The 18,310-nt window shown below is 39.5% G+C and overlaps 1 protein-coding gene across 5 annotated transcripts in view; it reads right to left on the bottom strand.

Moving 5' to 3' along the window:
* RPS6KA5 (ribosomal protein S6 kinase A5) overlaps positions 1 to 18,310 on the bottom strand; it is a 149,361-nt gene that overhangs the window by 37,411 nt on the left and 93,640 nt on the right. For 4 of the 5 annotated variants that reach the window (XM_058655576.1, XM_058655575.1, XM_058655574.1 and 1 more), the window contains 2 exons: positions 14,473 to 14,588; positions 10,383 to 10,490 (listed from right to left, as the gene is read on the bottom strand). The exons of the other annotated variant lie outside the window; for it this stretch is intronic. In XM_058655576.1, coding sequence (XP_058511559.1) covers positions 10,383 to 10,490; positions 14,473 to 14,588 — 224 coding nt within the window. The remainder of the gene's footprint in view (positions 1 to 10,382; positions 10,491 to 14,472; positions 14,589 to 18,310) is intronic. 5 annotated transcript variants of the gene reach the window in all.

Here is an 18,310-nt window from a genome sequence, read left to right as displayed (position 1 = left end):
TTCTGTCTCTCTTCTCTGTAAATCTGACTTTTCTAATAAAAATAAAAAATAAGTCTTTAAAAAATACTTTTCAAGACATTTTTAAAACATCAAGTTTTGCTATACTAAAAGAAATAAAAATAACATCCAATCTAATCTGTAGACAGAAAGATGATGACTTATAAGATTTTGTGTCTTTAGAGTTCTATTTAAAAAATGAATCTGTTTAGCAAACGTAAACTGCCATTTCCATGTTAAGATAACCATATTATTTGAAACCATACATATTTCTTTCTCAATATGAGATGATGATAAAATGTTACAAATTTAAAGTCATGAAATCTGGTCTATTTTTCCAAAACACAAGATATTCCTAAATTTGATGTAAAATGCCTATGAAATGTCTTATTGTTAGTATTGGAAAAGTCTGATAATCACCACTAGTTACCATGCTTTATTTTGTCTTACAACGTCAGCTGTGTTGCCATCTTTATTCTTAGAGGAAGCTCAGAGTCAAATCCAATACTCAGATTCCTTCTAACCTCTCTATGTGGTTTTTGAACCTCCTTTTAATTCCCTGTACTTTCTCTAGCTTGGGTGCCGGTGAGTGTGTTGGAGAAGTAGGCAGGATATATACTAAGAGATAGTCATTTGTTAGAAATTCAAGGGGACAGAAAAATCAAAGTTTGAGTGTTGGGAACTTCCACTTAGTGAGGACAGTAGGCAAAGACAAATCTGTTTTAAGTCTGCTATTTTCAAATACTGCTATCACACCCTTTCCAAATCTGTTTGCTTTTCCTGCTTGGTTTTTAAATTCACCACAATGTCCTAAGAGTTTATCTTCCATTTATAAAAATATTATCTATTTTAACTCTGAAATCTGTACTTATCTGCCTAAACATATTTGTTACCTACAATGTATTATGAATACCTTTTAATTAGTTAATGCTTTTTTATTTTTATCAGGTGGACACACTTCATTGACCCTGCAATTCAGGTTCAGGAGCTCACTGATGTTCTCCACCCTAGCCTCCCCTCCTTGCCTGCATCCCCCTCCCACTCCTCTCTCCTTATCTCTTCTTTTACAACAGTATACATTCACTTCATTTTGCAATCACAGGTTTAACATTGCATTAGGTAAAGAAAAGGCAGCAATACTTTGCAAGTAGAAAGTAATAATAACAAAGAACAAAAAAAAAATCAAAGCAAAAACGCTACTATTCCCTGGATGAATAATGAAATCCCAGAATGTCACCCTCATACCTATAGATTACATTTTTGTACTTTGTGCATTAGTTCCCACAAAGGAAAACATATTTGTCTTTCGGGGAGTAGTTTATTACTGGGGTAGATGTTTCTTTGTGACTAGCAGTGAAGGTGCACATAACCCACGTGGGAACAGCTGGGCTTCAGCACCAGCTCTGCCTCTCGTTTCTTACTGATGCAGACCCTGGGGAGCAGCAGTGACAGTTGAAGCAGTTGGCTTCTTACAATCCACATTGGAGACCTGGTTTGAGTCCCCAGCTCCCAATTAGAGTTCTCTCTCTCCGCTTCTCAGAGAAAAAAATCATTTTAAAAAATAACTCTACCAAAACACAAGATAATGAGACACAACAGTGAAAAGTTACATGCTAAAACACAGTCCAGCATCTCTGGTTGGAGCAAGGGCGTTTTCAAGGAACTAGTTTGTGAACCATGATATAAAAAGCCTAAGACATTAAAGCTAAACCATTTCATGATTATGGCTTATTATTGGCTTGAAGTACCACTTTTACAGTAACCCTTTTCTCAAGAAGAGAGACAATCAGCTTCTTTAGCCCTATTTCCCAGACTCTCTTGCAAACAGCAGGACTTATTTTGACAGCTTCACTGATTGTGAGTGAAAATTTACCCAGGAAACAAGCGCAAGTTGCATGTGAGTCCACCCCGTTCTGACGTCCTGATTAACCCACCAAGGACTAGCTTAGGGAATCCTTGCTCCTTAGGGAACAGGATCAGACAACACTGGACACAAACGGGCTTCCCTCCAGGGAACAGGAACTCAACTGCCCAGCTCTTAGGTATTCCTCAAAGGACACTCAAGGGATCAAATCAGTCCTAGCCTTCACCTGTTAACGTTCTGTCCCAATCTTAGCCACTCAGGACAGATAAAATGAGGAGCTAAAGGCAACATTACCGATGAAGAGGTGTTTTTTCCCCATCCTGTGTTTAGAAGGACTTTTAGGCTGCTTGAGCAGGACCCTCAGAAAGTGCCTCACATCGGGGACCTGGGATGGGTGGTGAGCTGAGTGGGGCTTCTCCCTTTGTTTCTCCCCTGACCCCAGATACAGGGAAGAAAAGTGATATTAGTGTGGAAAGAATAGTATTACCCACTTTCCTGTAGCCTTTGACCCTTTGTACCCTAATCACCTAAGTAAGATTATTAAAAAAAAAAAAGAAGAAGAACAAAAAAGAAGGACTTTTAATTTTTGTGAATCTCACAACAAAGATTTGGAAATGTTTGATTAAACAAAAAAGGAAGAAGTATATTTTCCACTGTTAATCACCCAAGACTGTGCCCCCATGAGAGGAAGGGGAGTGTGCTGAGAACTGCAGAGCTGGGCGTGTGGCCCAGTGCCACAGCTACAGCATGGGGGAAGTGAGTTATGTACAGGTCTCCAGTTTTAATGTTACCATGAGGACAAAGCATGAGGCTCTGACTCAAAAGAGGTGAACTAGAATTACCAGTACCACATAGACCTTGAAACCTAAGAAAGTTGAATCTTCAGTGAAAGCAAACTTAGGAAAAACAAATTGTTTAATTTGTACAAGCAAGCATTCACCCTATGACTTCAAACCCCCAGGCTTGTGCCCCTTGTAGAGTTGGGATTTGAAAGATCTCTCCCCCATAGAATAGTTTAGAGGAGAAATCTGGCTCAACATGGCAACACCTATGTTGACACCTGTCAGAACCAGAGGCAGTCCCACCACGAAGCAGCTCAGGATTATCGGGGATGAGCTTTGAAGTCTCAAGCTTACTACAATCCAAATGCAAAAAAACAGGAGGATTCCTGGAACTGCTGGGTGGAAACAAACCTTAGAAAGATTGGTGTTTATAGAAGATAAAAAGAAAAGGAAGCTCTCCATGAAGCAGCACAGAAAGTTTAAGAAGACATGAAAGAAAAACAGGACAGACAGGTTTTTAAAAAGCACTAAACTAGGTAGATTAATTAGATTCTCCCAGGATAGAATTAGTAAATTAAGAAAAGTAATTTAAGGAAAATTTTCTAGAATGTTGCAAAAGTGTCAAGCAGATAAAGCAAAAGTGCAAGTCTATGAGTGCCAAATGTCTACTTCTTCAGTTGGGTGCGGTCACGAGAGGGTTTGACTCATAATAAATCACTAAGCTACATGTTGATTTTATTTTGGGGTATTCTTACAAAACATGTGTAATAAGAGTCTTTAGCCTAGCAGTTAAGACACCTGCATCTGATTAAAGGGTACCTGGTTTTGACACCAGGTCTGGCTCCCGATTACAGCTTTCTGACAATGAGCTCCTCCTGCCTGCCTGGGAAACATTTATGTGGTTCCTGGCTCCTGGCTCCTGGCTCCTGGCTTCAGCCTGGCCCATTACAGGCCAGTGGATGAGAGTATTTCTCTCTCTTTCTCTCTCCCTCTGTTACACACACACCAGAGAGAATCTTCCACCTGCTAGTTTCATTCTTTAAAGCCTGAAACTCTATCTGGGTGTTCCACATGGGTGGCATGGGTCCAATCACTAGGGCCATTTTTGGCTGTTTTCCCAGGCCCATTAGCAGGGAGCTGGATCAGAAGTGGAGAAGCCAGTACCCAAACCAGTGCCCCATAAGGAAAGGATGCTGGCATCACAGGCAGTAGCTTAACTCCCTGTGACACAACACCAGTACATGCCTGTCTGTGTGTATACCTCTCAAAAAATACACAAGCACTTTAAGGCACAAATCCGCTTCTACATATATTAATACCCAGCAAAATTATCACTAAGCATGCAGGGAAAATAAAGGTATTTTAGGATGGAGACAATTTACTACTCATTGACCCTTATTAAAAAGAAATCTAAAGGATATGCAACAAAAATAAACTGAATCCAGAAGAAAAAAACCTGAAATGTAACAAGCAAAAATGAATACAGAAAACAAGGAAATATGGGTTTATTTAGACAAGTACTAAATCTGAAAAAGAAATACAATAACTGCACAATGACTTATTTGGCAAAATACCATACAAGCAAGATGGGATTAACTACTGAATAACATGACTTTACATGTGATAAGTGTAGATAATCAGATGTCTTACCCTACTGCTTCTGTAATGATCATGACCATCTGAGAAATAATGGATAATTCTGAACTCCATAAAGTCAATATACAGATTTAAAATATCAGGGTAAAACCCACTAATGAATTGTAGTAATACATTCTTCTAGACCAGCAGGGCAAAATGAAATAAAGATATCTTAATCGCTTAAACAAAGTACAGGAGAGAAGCAGAAGCTCAGAGCAAGGATGACAGAGAGCGATACCAAGCAAGGTGAGAGGAACAATCAGTCGTCATTACACACAGATCCAGTGCTGTAGCTACCGTGGCAGAGAAAGACTCAAACTAAAGACTGAGCTGTAAGGGTCAACAGACAGCTGGAACATCTTCTCAAAGTGAGCCTGAAAATACATCGAAACAAATACAGAGATAGCATTAAGGAGAAATGGACAAATGCACAATCACAATGGGTACTTCAATGTTATCACTCTTGTAACTGACAGACCCATTAGAAATAACACTAGTGAAGACGTGCAAGACAGAGACTGATACCCAAGAATGTATGAAAACCCGGGTCCAACAGCTAGGGATTACTGTCTTTTCAGGTATATGTGGCATATTTATAGAAATTAGTCATGGATGAGGTCCTAAAGCAAATCTCAAACTCTACAAAAATTAAATGGTATATGTTTTATTTTCTAATCATAAAACATAAAATTGGGATTCACTGATAAACAGATAATCCCAAATCCTATGATTCTGAAAACCTATAAAAAAAATCTGCTTCTAAATAATTCATGGCCAAAGGAAAGGATGAGAATTAATATCTGAGTAACAATAAAAATGCTACAGATTTTGTTGCTAGAAATTCACAGCTTTATTAAACAATAAAAAATTGTGAGCTAGATGTTTAAAGTTTAGAAAAATATGAAAAAAAGCTCATAGAAAATAAAAGGAACCAAGTAATGGAGGAACATCATTTGAGAAATGGAAAACAAATTGAGAGGTTCAAAAAACTATTCCCTATCAAAGACTAGAAAAGGCCCAAATCACTGGCAAACTGATCGAGAAAAGCTGCTAATCACAAATAATATTGGTAACTTAAGAGGAAACGCTATTGTCATAAGAGGTTTATAAAAAATAAACAAATTCTATGGATATTAAAGACTTTAAAAGACAAAATATAACATTCTTGTGAACAGCACAGTAATATCCAAAGAGACTGAAAAAGCAATTTTAGTCTTTTAGGATCAAATATCTAGTATCTAGCAGATTGTCTGAGTCACAGCAAGAACTCAACACATGTTTGTGAAACTGTATGATCAAAAACCTCCTGGAAGACACACATTGCAGATATTCAGAAATTTTTCTTATTCTTGGAATCTCAAGGATTTAGCTAATCTTGCAGTTGAGAAAAGGATGTACCAGCAAAAGCATTAAATTTTATAAAGCATTCATTATAAGAGGAAACATTATAAAATTTCCCAGCATAGGGCCCAGTGCCGTGGCCTAGTGACCAAAGTTCTTGCCTTGTGTGTGTCACGATCCCATACGGGTGCTGGATTGTATCCCAGCTGCTCCACTTCCCTTCCAGCACTGTTTGTGGCCTGGAAAAGTAGTAGAGGATGGCTCAAAGCCTTGAGACCCAGTACCTACATAGAGACCCAGAATGAGGCTCCTGGGTCCTGGTTTCGAATCAGCTCAGCTCTGGCCATTGCACCTATTTGGAGAGTGAACCAGCGGATAGATCTTTCTGTCTTTCCTTTCTGTAAATCTGCCTTTCCAATAAAAATAAAAGGCATTGTAAGTTTCTGTTTTTCTTCCTGCTATTGATTTTGTTTTGTAGCTTTTCACTTGGGGGGATTTATAGTGACTGTGTAGTAGAGAATGACATGTCCAGATGTGAGGATACGGCGCGATGTGCATTCTGACTTCTGGATCTAGGATGGACTCACAGGGAAACTGCTGGATGTGTCTTGATAATGGGATGCTGGACACTCTGCTATTGTCCATAATGGACTTATGACTGTCTATGAGGAACTATGCTGTTGTAATAATATGGGAAAACTCAGTTAGGGGATTATTGGAGGGGTAGGGAAAATCCCAGGGTCTATGGAACTGTATCATAAAATGATAATTGTAATAATAAAGCTAGAAAATTCCCAACATATATCAATTTATAATCTAGTTAATGAATGATACCCTACCCACAGTTAATATCTGACAAACATTATTGGCTATGTTCACCACCATATTTCTAGGATCTATAATACCTGATACATAATCAATATCTTCTAAATTATTATCCAGAAATTAGTAGTAAATCATGAGGAGAAATATCAAACATTTTCTAACAGCAGATGTCTGGAGGTTAATTATAGACGCACTTTTCAGACCTGATGAGGCCTAACGTGGTGATATCCTGAAAGACAGTGGATCTGGATGGAGACACAGGCATCTAAGGCTCTTGAGCCCAAAAGGGATCAGCATCAGCCATGTGTACTTGGGAATCAGCAGCATTGGAGGAGAAAATATGATCTGACAAGAATATCTAGGAGTGAGCTGTGAGAAGCCTTGCCTAGAAGACGAAGAGTCTGCAAGACAGGGATGATAGAAGGGAAGTCAGGGCATGTCATAGCACATAGCCAAGGCAGGAGATAATTTCTAGGTCACTACTATGCAATCAAATAAGATAAGGGGTAAAAAGTATTAAAACTGAAGTCAAGGTGATGTTGGCAAGAACAGTTTCACTAAGTTGGTAGATGGCAAAAGTCAGAGTGGAGTGTAATAAATGACAGGGTTGTCATGGGGACAAAGCAAATTAACCCACTGCCTGCCAACACTGGCATCACATATGGGCACCATGCCGCACCTGCTTTACTTCCAATCCTGCTCCCTACTAATGCATGTGGGAAAGCAGCAGAAGACGGCCCAAGTGCCTGGGTCCCCACACTCACACGGGAGACCCAGAAGCAGCTCTTGGCACCTGGCTTCAGTCTGGCCCAGATATAGTCATTATGACCATTTGGAGAGTGAACTAATGGATGAAGATCTCTCCCTCTCTCTCTGTAATCATGCCTTTCATCAAATAAATAAAATAGATCTTTAAAAAAGGAGAATTGAGTGATGCATATCAGTAAGCAGAGATGGTAAAGAAACAGGCATTGATGCAGAGGACAGGCCAACAGCCTCAGAATCCACATTCTGGGTTTTCCCTTTTCTTGGTTTACCAGTACGCCCATACTTGCTTCATCCCAGCCATCTACTTTATCTATTTTGAGGATTTCACCATAGGAGATAATGGGCATGTGGAAATGCCAGAGAGGGTCAGAGAGGAAGAGACTGAAGAAGACAGAAGGCAGCTGAGATACACAGGAACACCACGGAGGCAGAGGAAGGATGGAGAAAAAGAAAGCTTTCTAAGAAAGATGGTATTTGGACACAAATAAGCAGGGTGGATATGTGAGCCCAAGACTGTTCAAGTGGAAATGGTTTAATGGCAATACTTTAAGGTAGAAACAATCTAGGCAGGGATACTTGCTGAGCAGAAGTTGGGTGGAATTGAGGGAACAAAGCAGTACTCAACCTAGTTTTAGACAACTGAGAAAAGAATTCCCACCTGTGCCCTGAGTAGTAAACCTGAAGCCAACACGACTGCCTGTCCTGGGCTCAGAGCACAGACAGACTGGGAGGCTGAGGGGGAAAGACGAAACCTTAAGGCCTCAAAGTTCTGTTGAACAGAGCTAGACTGTACAGAAAGGAACCTAACTACTACTCCACTCACAGCTCACAGGTGGTGGGGGTCTCTTCACTGCCTTGAGATACAGCTGTTGGCACAACAAGCAGAAAGCACCAGTGTGTGCTCATGAACAATGATCTGGCTGATTCAGTCACGTGGTGCTTCTCTCTATTTGCATTCCTAAATTAAGACCTAACCTAGCAACTCAGACCAACTTAGATTTTTGTCTGTTTAGTTTTGGTTCTCTTTCTACCTGTTGCAAATGGTCAAACACAAACACACATCCATACATAAAGAATTCATCGGGTGATTCTCTGCTGAACCCATCCAATGGGCAACACACAGGACGCCCTTTGCAAACGTCCATGGAGTGAATGGGCAGAGCAAGAAGAGCTTCACGGGGGTGCTGAAAAGGCGAGTCCACACTTCGGATGCCAAGGACCCTCTGCCAGCACACTGAGGCACCTGGACAATTCCTCTGAATCATTTTTTAAATACATATGCTTACAGAGGAAATGAATACTATTGACACAGTTATGTAAAAAGAAGAAATTGTGACATCACCACAAATAGGGTGGACTTGTTAAGCTGCAGGCTTCCTTACAGAGATATGATTGGGCTTGTTCACTGTGGAGACCCTTACAAACATCTCCTGTGGACTTTTGTGCCCCTGGGTCTTCACAGAGAAGCCTTCCACACTCCTGTCCCAGTAACCACCATGCTTAGTGCAGTGCAAACAGGCCTACGGTGCAGGCCAGTACTGCAGGCCACTTTCCACGTCCACACTAGCTTTCCTGTAGTACTGCCCTCAGCTGTGCCCTCTGAACTGCCCCCTAGTGTGGCAAAAGAACCTTCTTAATCTTCTCTGAAGATCAGAGTAGCGTTGCTTGTATGAACGGGGGCAGAGAGGGGAGTTGGGGCTTGCCATTTAGACACACCTCCAGTCCCAAGCATGTCCACCTTTGCTCTGAGGGACATCCGACACTCCCAGTCCCTGAAAGTCCCTGGGGGGTCACAAGGGCAAATGAACCTGCCCTGAGATTCCACATCACCAGCACAGGATTCAGCTGTTTCTGGGGCACCCAACAGTGCCACCAGCCTCTCTGTGGTCTGTCTTCCAACCTGCAGCTGCCACCCTCTCCCCTCCCTTCTGCGTGCAGGTCTGTTCAGTCCCTAGGCTTTTACTTCAGTGCAGTTTAATCAGGAAGCTACAACAAGCATGATTAGTGCTAAAGTAGCCGTTCATATTTTCACAAAGCAGTAAAACATTTTAAAAATCAATTGTTCAAACTGCTTAAAAAGAATTCCAGTAAGTTCCTTAAATTCATCATTGTTTAACCATGATTTGAAATCAAAGACAATCCATTCATTGTTATAGCTAGTTTCATGAAGGCAGTTATCATTTCTATCTTCTTCATCATCGTAGTGCCCAGTACTTGGCGCAGTAGCAATGGTCAGTAAGTATTTACTACATAAGTGAATTCTATGAATATAGTTATAATAAAAAATAAGACTTTTAGTTTTTTTTTTTTTTAAACTTTAGCACTTACCTTACTCATCTAAGATTGCTTGGGCACCAGTCCAAAAAGCAACCTTAAACAAACAGCCCTAATTTGAAAGCCAACAATGAAGTACGTTACAGTAACAAAGTTCTTCACTACAAAAAGTCTACTACAGTCCTGCATTCTATTCTAACAAATCCCTGCATTCAAATCTACTTAGGTAAACTGGATAACTGATATGCTAGTAATATAATTTTATTATAACTGCTACATAAATAGCATTTATTACAGATGGATGTATAATTTTACATATCACTAAACATAATACAAAAGTTATAATTAACAGTGAATATGTAAGGCCTTTCACATTTAAAATCTATACATTAGCTACTACTTCTTAGATTCATTTTGAGCAAAAGACACAAGACCATCAAAGAATTACTACTGTACTCCTTTCAAGTAAATCCAGAAGGCTACTACAACTCACCCTAGGTTGTAATTACAATGTCAACTCTATCTGCTTTGTTTTGTGATTCTTTATTGCCTGCCATCTAAGCCACAATACTGCTAGAAGTACTGGAAGGTTATTTGATTTTTTTAAATTATACTTCATATATTTTATAGGGAAAGGTAAACGCACACTTTTAAAAACTGGTAAAATCTGATACAGCCATAAAAGGCCTATTTTTATTCTAACAGGCTGTTCCATGATCATTTTCAATAGAAAATATTTAGTCTTTCATGCCCAAAATGTTTCCCTAGACAAATCTGCACACATGCCCATAATTCTCATCACCGTGTCCTGTGAAATGTCTGCTCTGTGGCTACTTTTTTATTCTTATTTACATCCTGTTAGCACTAACTTCAAATTGAAACATGATACTCACTTCATCAGCCACAAACTCCTTACTCAGACCAAAATCTGTCAGCACCACATGGCCATTAGAATCAAGTAGAATATTCTCAAGCTTAATGTCACGGTATATAATCCCCAACTGTAAAAACAAACACATATGTATTTAAAAATTATTTCCAAAAATTAATTAGGACAATGTTGAATCTATCCTAACATAACAAGGCACTGCTCTCTTTAGGATCTTTGGCAGGGGGGCATGGGGTGGTGGTCCTCGTGGTGTTAGGGCAACGCGGCACTCTCCGTGAGTTCAGGGTTGAGTTGCCTGCATCTGTCCAATCATGTCTTCCCTCCGCACATCAAGATGCTGCTCCCCTGTTGCAGTGGCACTGCGTGGGCTATCTGATGACTACTCACTCTAGACGAATTTCTGGTGTCTACGTCACCAGGAAATGTCCCTTACCTCCCAATGTCATTGCCTCAGATGTCCTGCAGCTCCTAGGTTTGCATGGTACTTACCAATGAACGACTGATGTTCTCTTAGTGCTTCCTGTTTGCCTGGGTGTTCTCCTACTCCAACTGTTTTTCATTTCTTACATATTCATCCAATAGCTAGCACAGTGTCATGTGTCAAAGGGGGTTTAACAAAGGCTTGTTGAATAACAAGCCTTTTAGATAGCTTTTAAACAGCTAGGCCTTTTAAACAGCTTTTAAACAGGCTGAAGAGCACTGGCTAATTGTAGTTGCTCTTTAGTTCTAAATAACCAAAGTAAGCCAATCAATACATATCTATATATTCTGCTTAAGTTTGACAGAACACATCCGCTAATACTTCAGCCATGCAACACAAATAAGTCCACCCAAGTTATGTAAGAAGTTATTCACTTGCATAAATTTGGTTTCATGCTTTTAAATATGCTGGACTTAATGAAACATTATTAAAATTTACAAATATGCTCTTCTCAACACCAAATACTACTACACGAAAAAGCAGGATATTAGTAGCTTCTTAGAACTGAAATAAAACCACATGAGGAAAAGTGCTTGTCAATTTTCCTCCAAGAATTTTACTGTTCTACATGGAAAATAAGGAGGAAAACATATAGATTTTGTATTGAACAGATATTTGGCTTGAAACATTACACGCACCCAACAACCAACATTACATTAAAGAAAACTTACTAGGAAAAGATTATAGGTACAAATAATTTCCTGTATTTTAATCCATAATTTCCTAATAAATCACAATTTTTATCTCTTCCTATGAAATCTAGTATAAGTACAATTATATCAAGATTAATATTTCTGGCTTTGTGGTATTCTAATGTGAATAAAAATGTAGCTGAGACTTCGGCATTAGTGTTATTCCATATCAATTATATCTCTAGTCAGTATTCATTATGCTATTTATTTCTGTGTTTTGACCACTAAATATGAATAGTCACGAATTTTCCTTTAATAAATAGAATTAAAGTTTCACACAAATAAAATCTCAGTTTTCTGGTTTACCCAATCAGGTGTTTGTTTTTACTGTTTGTCCTCCAGTACTTTTAATTATTTATACCATCATTTTATATTATAAAAAGATACATCTGGTGCAGGCATCGGGCTTAGTGGTGCGCATGTCCCCACACTGAAGTCTACAGCTCCAGCTCTTGCAGCTTCTTGCTAACACAGACCCTGGAAGGAGGACTGGAGTTCTTGCCTTCCATGTGGATTGAATCCTCAGCTCCTGGTTTCAGCCCTTTCGGCCTTTGTCACTATTTGGGAAGTGAACTGGCAAATGGGAGCTCTCTTTCTCAAATATAACAACAAATACATTTTGAAATTATGTGAAATACTCCAAATCACACAATCCAAAGGTCTTTGTGGACCATTCCTGGTCCAAACCATTTCTTGAATAAAGATGTAACTATTTTTTTTAAAGATTTATCATTTTTATTACAAAGTCAGATATACAGAGAGGAGGAGAGACAGAGAGGAAGATCTTCCATCCAATGATTCACTCCCCAAGTGAGCCGCAACGGGCCGGTGCTGCGCCGATCTGATGCCAGGAACCTGGAACCTCCTCCAGGTCTCCCACGCGGGTGCAATGTCCCAATGGGCCGTCCTCAACTGCCTTCCCAGGCCACAAGCAGGGAGCTGGATGGGAAGTGGAGCTGCTGGGATTAGAACCGGCGCCCATATGGGATCCCGGGGCTTTCAAGGCGAGGACTTTAGCCGCTAGGCCACGCCGCCGGGCCCAAGATGTAACTATTTTATACCCCATAAAAATAATCACAATTATAAATGCTGTTACTATGTGGGAAATCCTATCAGAAGGACAGCAGTCTCTTGCCAGGACTTTGGTGCAAAGCCCTGCCAGGCTGTTCCTCTGCCCCTCTGCCCCATTGCCCTACCTCCCTGCTGGCTCCACCCCTTCCTTGTTTCCCTGCCCATTCACCCATTCCTCCCTCTGTGTAGTCTGGTTTCTATTTGGGGCCAGAAGAACCCTTTTCTTGATTTTTAACTTCTTTTTTATATTTATTTTTGCATTTCTTTTAAAATTTTTATTTATTTTCATTATTTCTGCTTTAAGGCAGAGCAATTCAGAGATATCCAGAGAGAGCTGCACCATCTGTTGGTTTCACTGCTCCAGTGCCCATAACAGACAGGGATGGACCAGGCTGAGGCCAGGAATTCGGAACTCAGTCCAGGTATCTCATGTGGGTAACAGGGACCCAAGTACTTGAGACAGCACCTGCTGCCTCCCAAGGTGAGCATGAGCAGGACACTGGAGCAGAAGCACAGGGGCCAGAACTCTTCTGATATGGGATGTATGTATCCCAAAGGGCAGCATCCTAACTGCTGTGTCAAATGTCCTCTGCCCCCAAACCCTGAATTCTTTTCTGCTATGTTCCAATCCTCTTTTCCCAGGCTCTCTACCAAAACTGCCTCTATCCGTTAATCCAAACTCCCTGCTCCTTTAAAAATTCCATCCCCCTTGCTCTATTATCAGCACCGCAGACTGAATATCTAAAGCTAGGGTAGGATCTGAATACAACAGAGAAAAGTGGCATTTTTATGCCCCTATATTGCCTAATTTAGTGACCCAAGTCCCACTGAGCTTCTTCATGTATAACATACCTCGGGTAAAAATCATGTTGGTAATTTTATCTCACAGGGAAAACCCACAGGCCAGTCAACATAATGGTTATTTGTCTCTACAATAACACTGCCTCATTCAAGAAAAAATGGTCAAAATTTTATGACCCAAGATTAATGGTAATCCTGAATGACATGTCTAAACTGACTTTCACAGAGTGTCATGGACACAAAGTTCATTTAAAGGTTTTCACAGTTCAATTCATGCTAAATGTAGGAGGCAGGTGGCGCTTTGGGCTAGACAGGGCACCAGGGACAAAATAAATGCAAGGCGGTGTATCAGGCTTAGCTTTTGTCTGCAATGCTGGCATCCTATGTGAGCTCTGGATACTCAACTTCCACTCCAGATCCTTGCTTACAGCCTGGAAAACAGCAGAGGATGTCTCAAGTCCTTGGGCTCCTGCATCCATGTAAGAGACCTGGGAGAAGCTCCTGATTCTTGGCTTCAGAGCAGCTCTGCTCTGGTCATTGCAGCAATTTGGGGAGTAAACCAGCAGTCAGAGGAGCGATCTCTATTTTCTGTCTCTATAACTCTCCCTTTTCCAAAAAATAAATAATAATAATAAAGAACAATAGAAGAGAAAGCTAGGGGGAAGGATGAGAAACAATTCTCACTCCCAACCTAATCAGCAGACACCCTAAGATGGATGGGCAGAGTCTAAAATAGAGTACATATATGTTGTGGCTTAATTTGCTAAGTTATTTTAATAATTAAAATAATTTATTCTATTGATAATTTCATAATATCTACACTTAAGAATTTTCCATGAAGAAAGCCAACAAACTGCTCAGATTTAATCTGCAACAGGCACGACAACAGGAAATTCAACTTTTCAAGAGGGCACTATGAGAGTGAGATAGCAGGGAACATTCTGGAAATGTGCACTCACAACTACCACCAAGACAAGGACACATGAACACACGGACTCTTCCAGCAGCAGCATTACCTCTCTCAGATCAGGGAGGGTAAAGTGTCTTACCTTGTGGAGGTGTTCGAGGGCAAGCACAATCTCTCCCACATAGATCTGCACCTCGTGCTCTGTGAAACGCTCTCTTTGAGAAAGATGAGTAAAAAGTTCTCCACCATTTATATAATCTAAAAATGAAATATAGTTTTCTTTCTTTGACTTGCATTCATACATGAAAGGAAGTATTTCCTTGTTTATCGCTTTGGACTAACTATGAGGCACTGACTTGAAAAAATATTATTTGTTGTACAATTCTTAGCATAGTTTCACATAGAATGTACTAGATACAAACAGTAATAATTTCAGTTAATCATAAGCTAATGATTTGCAGAGTACTGCCATTAAAACATTACATAAAACTCATATGTACTTAAATATATGTCTCCACTCACAGCCTATCGGGAACTTCATACAATAGATCCTTTGCTTTCTATACAACACCAACTTATCAGCTACTACGATAACTAAAAACTCCCAGTTTTGCCTCGGTGGTAGCTGACAGTCACTCTTTAAGACAGATGGGCTGTCCTCTCGGACTGCCATGTGCACTTTTACAAACACCTATCAGGGGCCCAGAGGATAAAAACAGTCAATAATGACTGAATCAAAGCACTTGTAACTAGAAGATTACCATTTTCCTGTAATTTGTCCTGTTTATCCTAAGGATGTTGAAGAATGAAACAGGAGACCTAAGGGGCTACATGAAGAAAGAAATCAAGGGGATTGGCTAATTAAAATTCATATAGATAACTGGCATATAATATTTATTGATAAAGTGATGATTGAGTGTTCCCCTTTGAGAGAACAATTTACTCAATTTTACTCACGTTAATATTTTTTGCTAAATACATGCTATAAAATTTTTATTGTAGTTTCATTAGAAACTAAATGTTACTACATTAAAACACCATTTGTATAAAAACATTTCCATCTATAAGACACAAATATAATTTAAAGCTTTTCTTAAAAAGGTGTATCTTAAAAATTACATTCACTTATGAATTTTACCACCATTTGATAAAAGAACAAGGCAAATCCTTCATGAATTTATAATTTTTTCCCTTTATCTTGTCCATTTAAGCATTAAATTTCAAAAAAAGCAGATGCAACAGAATTTAAAGAACTCTAATAGCTGGCTGTTTTGCAATGTAGTTTTCAAAGCACATGTCAGCAAAAAGCATTCCCTCCTAAGCCTGCTGTATTTTGCCAAGAGGTTTTAATTATATCTGAACACAAAGCTAATTATTAAAAAGGTGTAAAGGAACACAGCATTCCTGTAAAGTAACAATGATTTTTTAAAAAACTTTTAAGTGGTTATTTACTTAACCCCAGCACTAAAATATTAAAGTATAAAATATGCATAAATGGTTCCCACAGTCAGGCATAGCACAGAAAAACAGGCATCCATATACCCAGTGACAAACTCCTACACAGCCCTGAGTGTCCAATTCTATCATTTCACCTTCTATGGACATCCAGCAGAGTTGATCACTTCCTCATGTGTTACCAGCCTACTTATTAAGGACGCCCACCACTGCAATTATCTTGCCACACTGCAAATGTTTATTTGCAGACTTGCTTTCTTTGTTAAAAAAAAGTCAGGATCAATGTATTCTCTACTATATATTCAACCTAGTACCTGCCTGTGGAAGCACTCATTAGATGCTTACTTCATTAATCATTTAACACAGATTATTAATACTGGAACATATATTAAGTATAGTTTCTGAAAAAAGATTGCTCTGGTACTCAAAAGGCCAGTGCATTAAAAAAAAATCCAATGTACTCTTGTCTCTAGAGGTAAGAGGACAGTCAGAGTTTTGTGACCCAACTAGCCAGTGACTCCACTGGGGTCCTACTTTGAGTGATTTACCAACAAGGCAGGAAAAGTAACTGCTTAGATTATTATTACTTTTGCATGTGGGCAGAGTCCTGTTTTATTTGGGGGATTGGAGGAAAAAAAGCACAAATCTAAGGAGGTAAACCTAAGATAACACCAGGGAAACTACTTCTACTCTTGTAACAGACTGTCCTGACAGCCCAGCACGAAGGCTTGACATCATAAAGTGAGCATGTACTTGTTTTGTAGGTATGTGCTGTATACTTTACAAGGTGAACAGCGAACTCTATCTGGTGGTGTAGGCTATTACAGAGGCAAAGGAGAGATAAAGCAGAAGTGAGGTATCGGAGTGTGCAATAATTATGAGATGGAGGGGAGGCTCACAGGACTCCCTAGCAAGAAAGCACTTGGTACACCATTATGCTGTTCTATTTGGTATGTAGCGGCATCTCATTATAGCTTCAATCAGCAACTTTCCTGAGTAACCATGGTTTCCTGAGTAACCATGATACTTTGCATCTTTCTATGTTTCATTGGGCATTTTTGTATCTCTTGTTGTTAAGTATTTATCAAAGGTGTGTGTGTGTGTGTGTATGCATGTCCCATTTTGGTTTTCTTTCTTACATTCATTTACTATGAAATTTATCCATGTTTAATGTAAACTTCACTGGTTTTTTTCTTTTTAAGTATACCCAGAGTTGTGCAACCATCATCTCTGTAATCAATTATGGAACATCTCGCTGCTTATACTTTTGGAGTCATATCTAAGAAACTTGCCAAGATCAACATCACAAAAATTTTCCCTGAGACTGGGTTCTTCCTGTGTCTAATCCACTTGAACTTTTGTGTATACTGTGAAGGAAACGGGTTCAATTTCACAATTTTTTTTTTTGCATGGAGCTTGGTATCTCCCAGTTTCAACAGTTAAAAATATTCTTCTTTTCATATTGCCATCCCTGCTGAAAACAAAATCTATTGACTTTAAATGTGCATACTTCTAGAAAGCTAATACTATTCTTCTGATACAAGTTTATTTTTATGAGGGTACCACACTTCCAATTACTGTGAGCCTGCAGTACATTTTGAAATTAGGAAGTACAATTGTTTCAACTTTATTGTTCCCTTTCAAAATAGTTGCAGCTATTGGGGCCCTTGATTTTCCATATGCATGTTTGGATTATGCTACCAGCTTCTATGACGACATAGCTAAGTTTTGCAAACGACTGTGTAAAACTGCAAATTAATTTGGAAGATACTGTCACTTCAATAATACATAGACTCTCAATTCAAGAACATGCATGTCTCTCACCTTTAAAAATATTTATTATTTATTTAAAAGAGTTATATACAGAGAGAGGAAAGAGGGAGGGAGGAAGAGAAATCCATCCATCTGTTGGGATATTCCACACATGGCTGCAATGGCCAGGTAGGAACCAGGCGGAAGCCAGGAGCTTCATCCAAGTTTCCCAAATGGTTGGCAGAGACCTAAGCACATGGGCCATCTCTCATCACTTTTCCTAGGACATTGGCAGGGAGCTGGATACAAGCGGAGCAGCCAGGACATGAACTGGTGCCTATATGGGATGCTGGCATCACAGGTGGAGGTTTTACCCTGACTACCACAATGCCAGACTCTGACTTGAATGCCTATTTATTTAAGTCTTCTTTCATTCCCCCCTCCAAAGTTTTGTAGTTTTGAATATGTTTTACACTTTTGTTATTCTACTTGATTCTAGAGTAAACAGTCAATTTCAGGCTGTTCATCGCCAAGTACATAGGAACTCAATTTTTCTCGGTATGTTGATCTTGTATCTTGCAGCTTTACCGAATGTGTTTTCAGTTTTGGCTGTTCATTTGTGGATTCGTTAAGATTCTGTATTTACAAGATCATGGTAATTTTAAACAGTCTGTCTTCGTCCTTCCCCACATGAAGGTGTGTTGCGAGCTTTACTTGCCAACACCGTTGAATCAAGCGGTGAACATGGACTACCTTTTCCTGTCCTTGGTGAG

Source organism: Ochotona princeps, chromosome 26, assembly GCF_030435755.1.
Source record: "Ochotona princeps isolate mOchPri1 chromosome 26, mOchPri1.hap1, whole genome shotgun sequence".
NCBI lineage: Eukaryota > Metazoa > Chordata > Mammalia > Lagomorpha > Ochotonidae > Ochotona > Ochotona princeps.
This window is presented reverse-complemented; position numbering and strand designations above follow the sequence as displayed.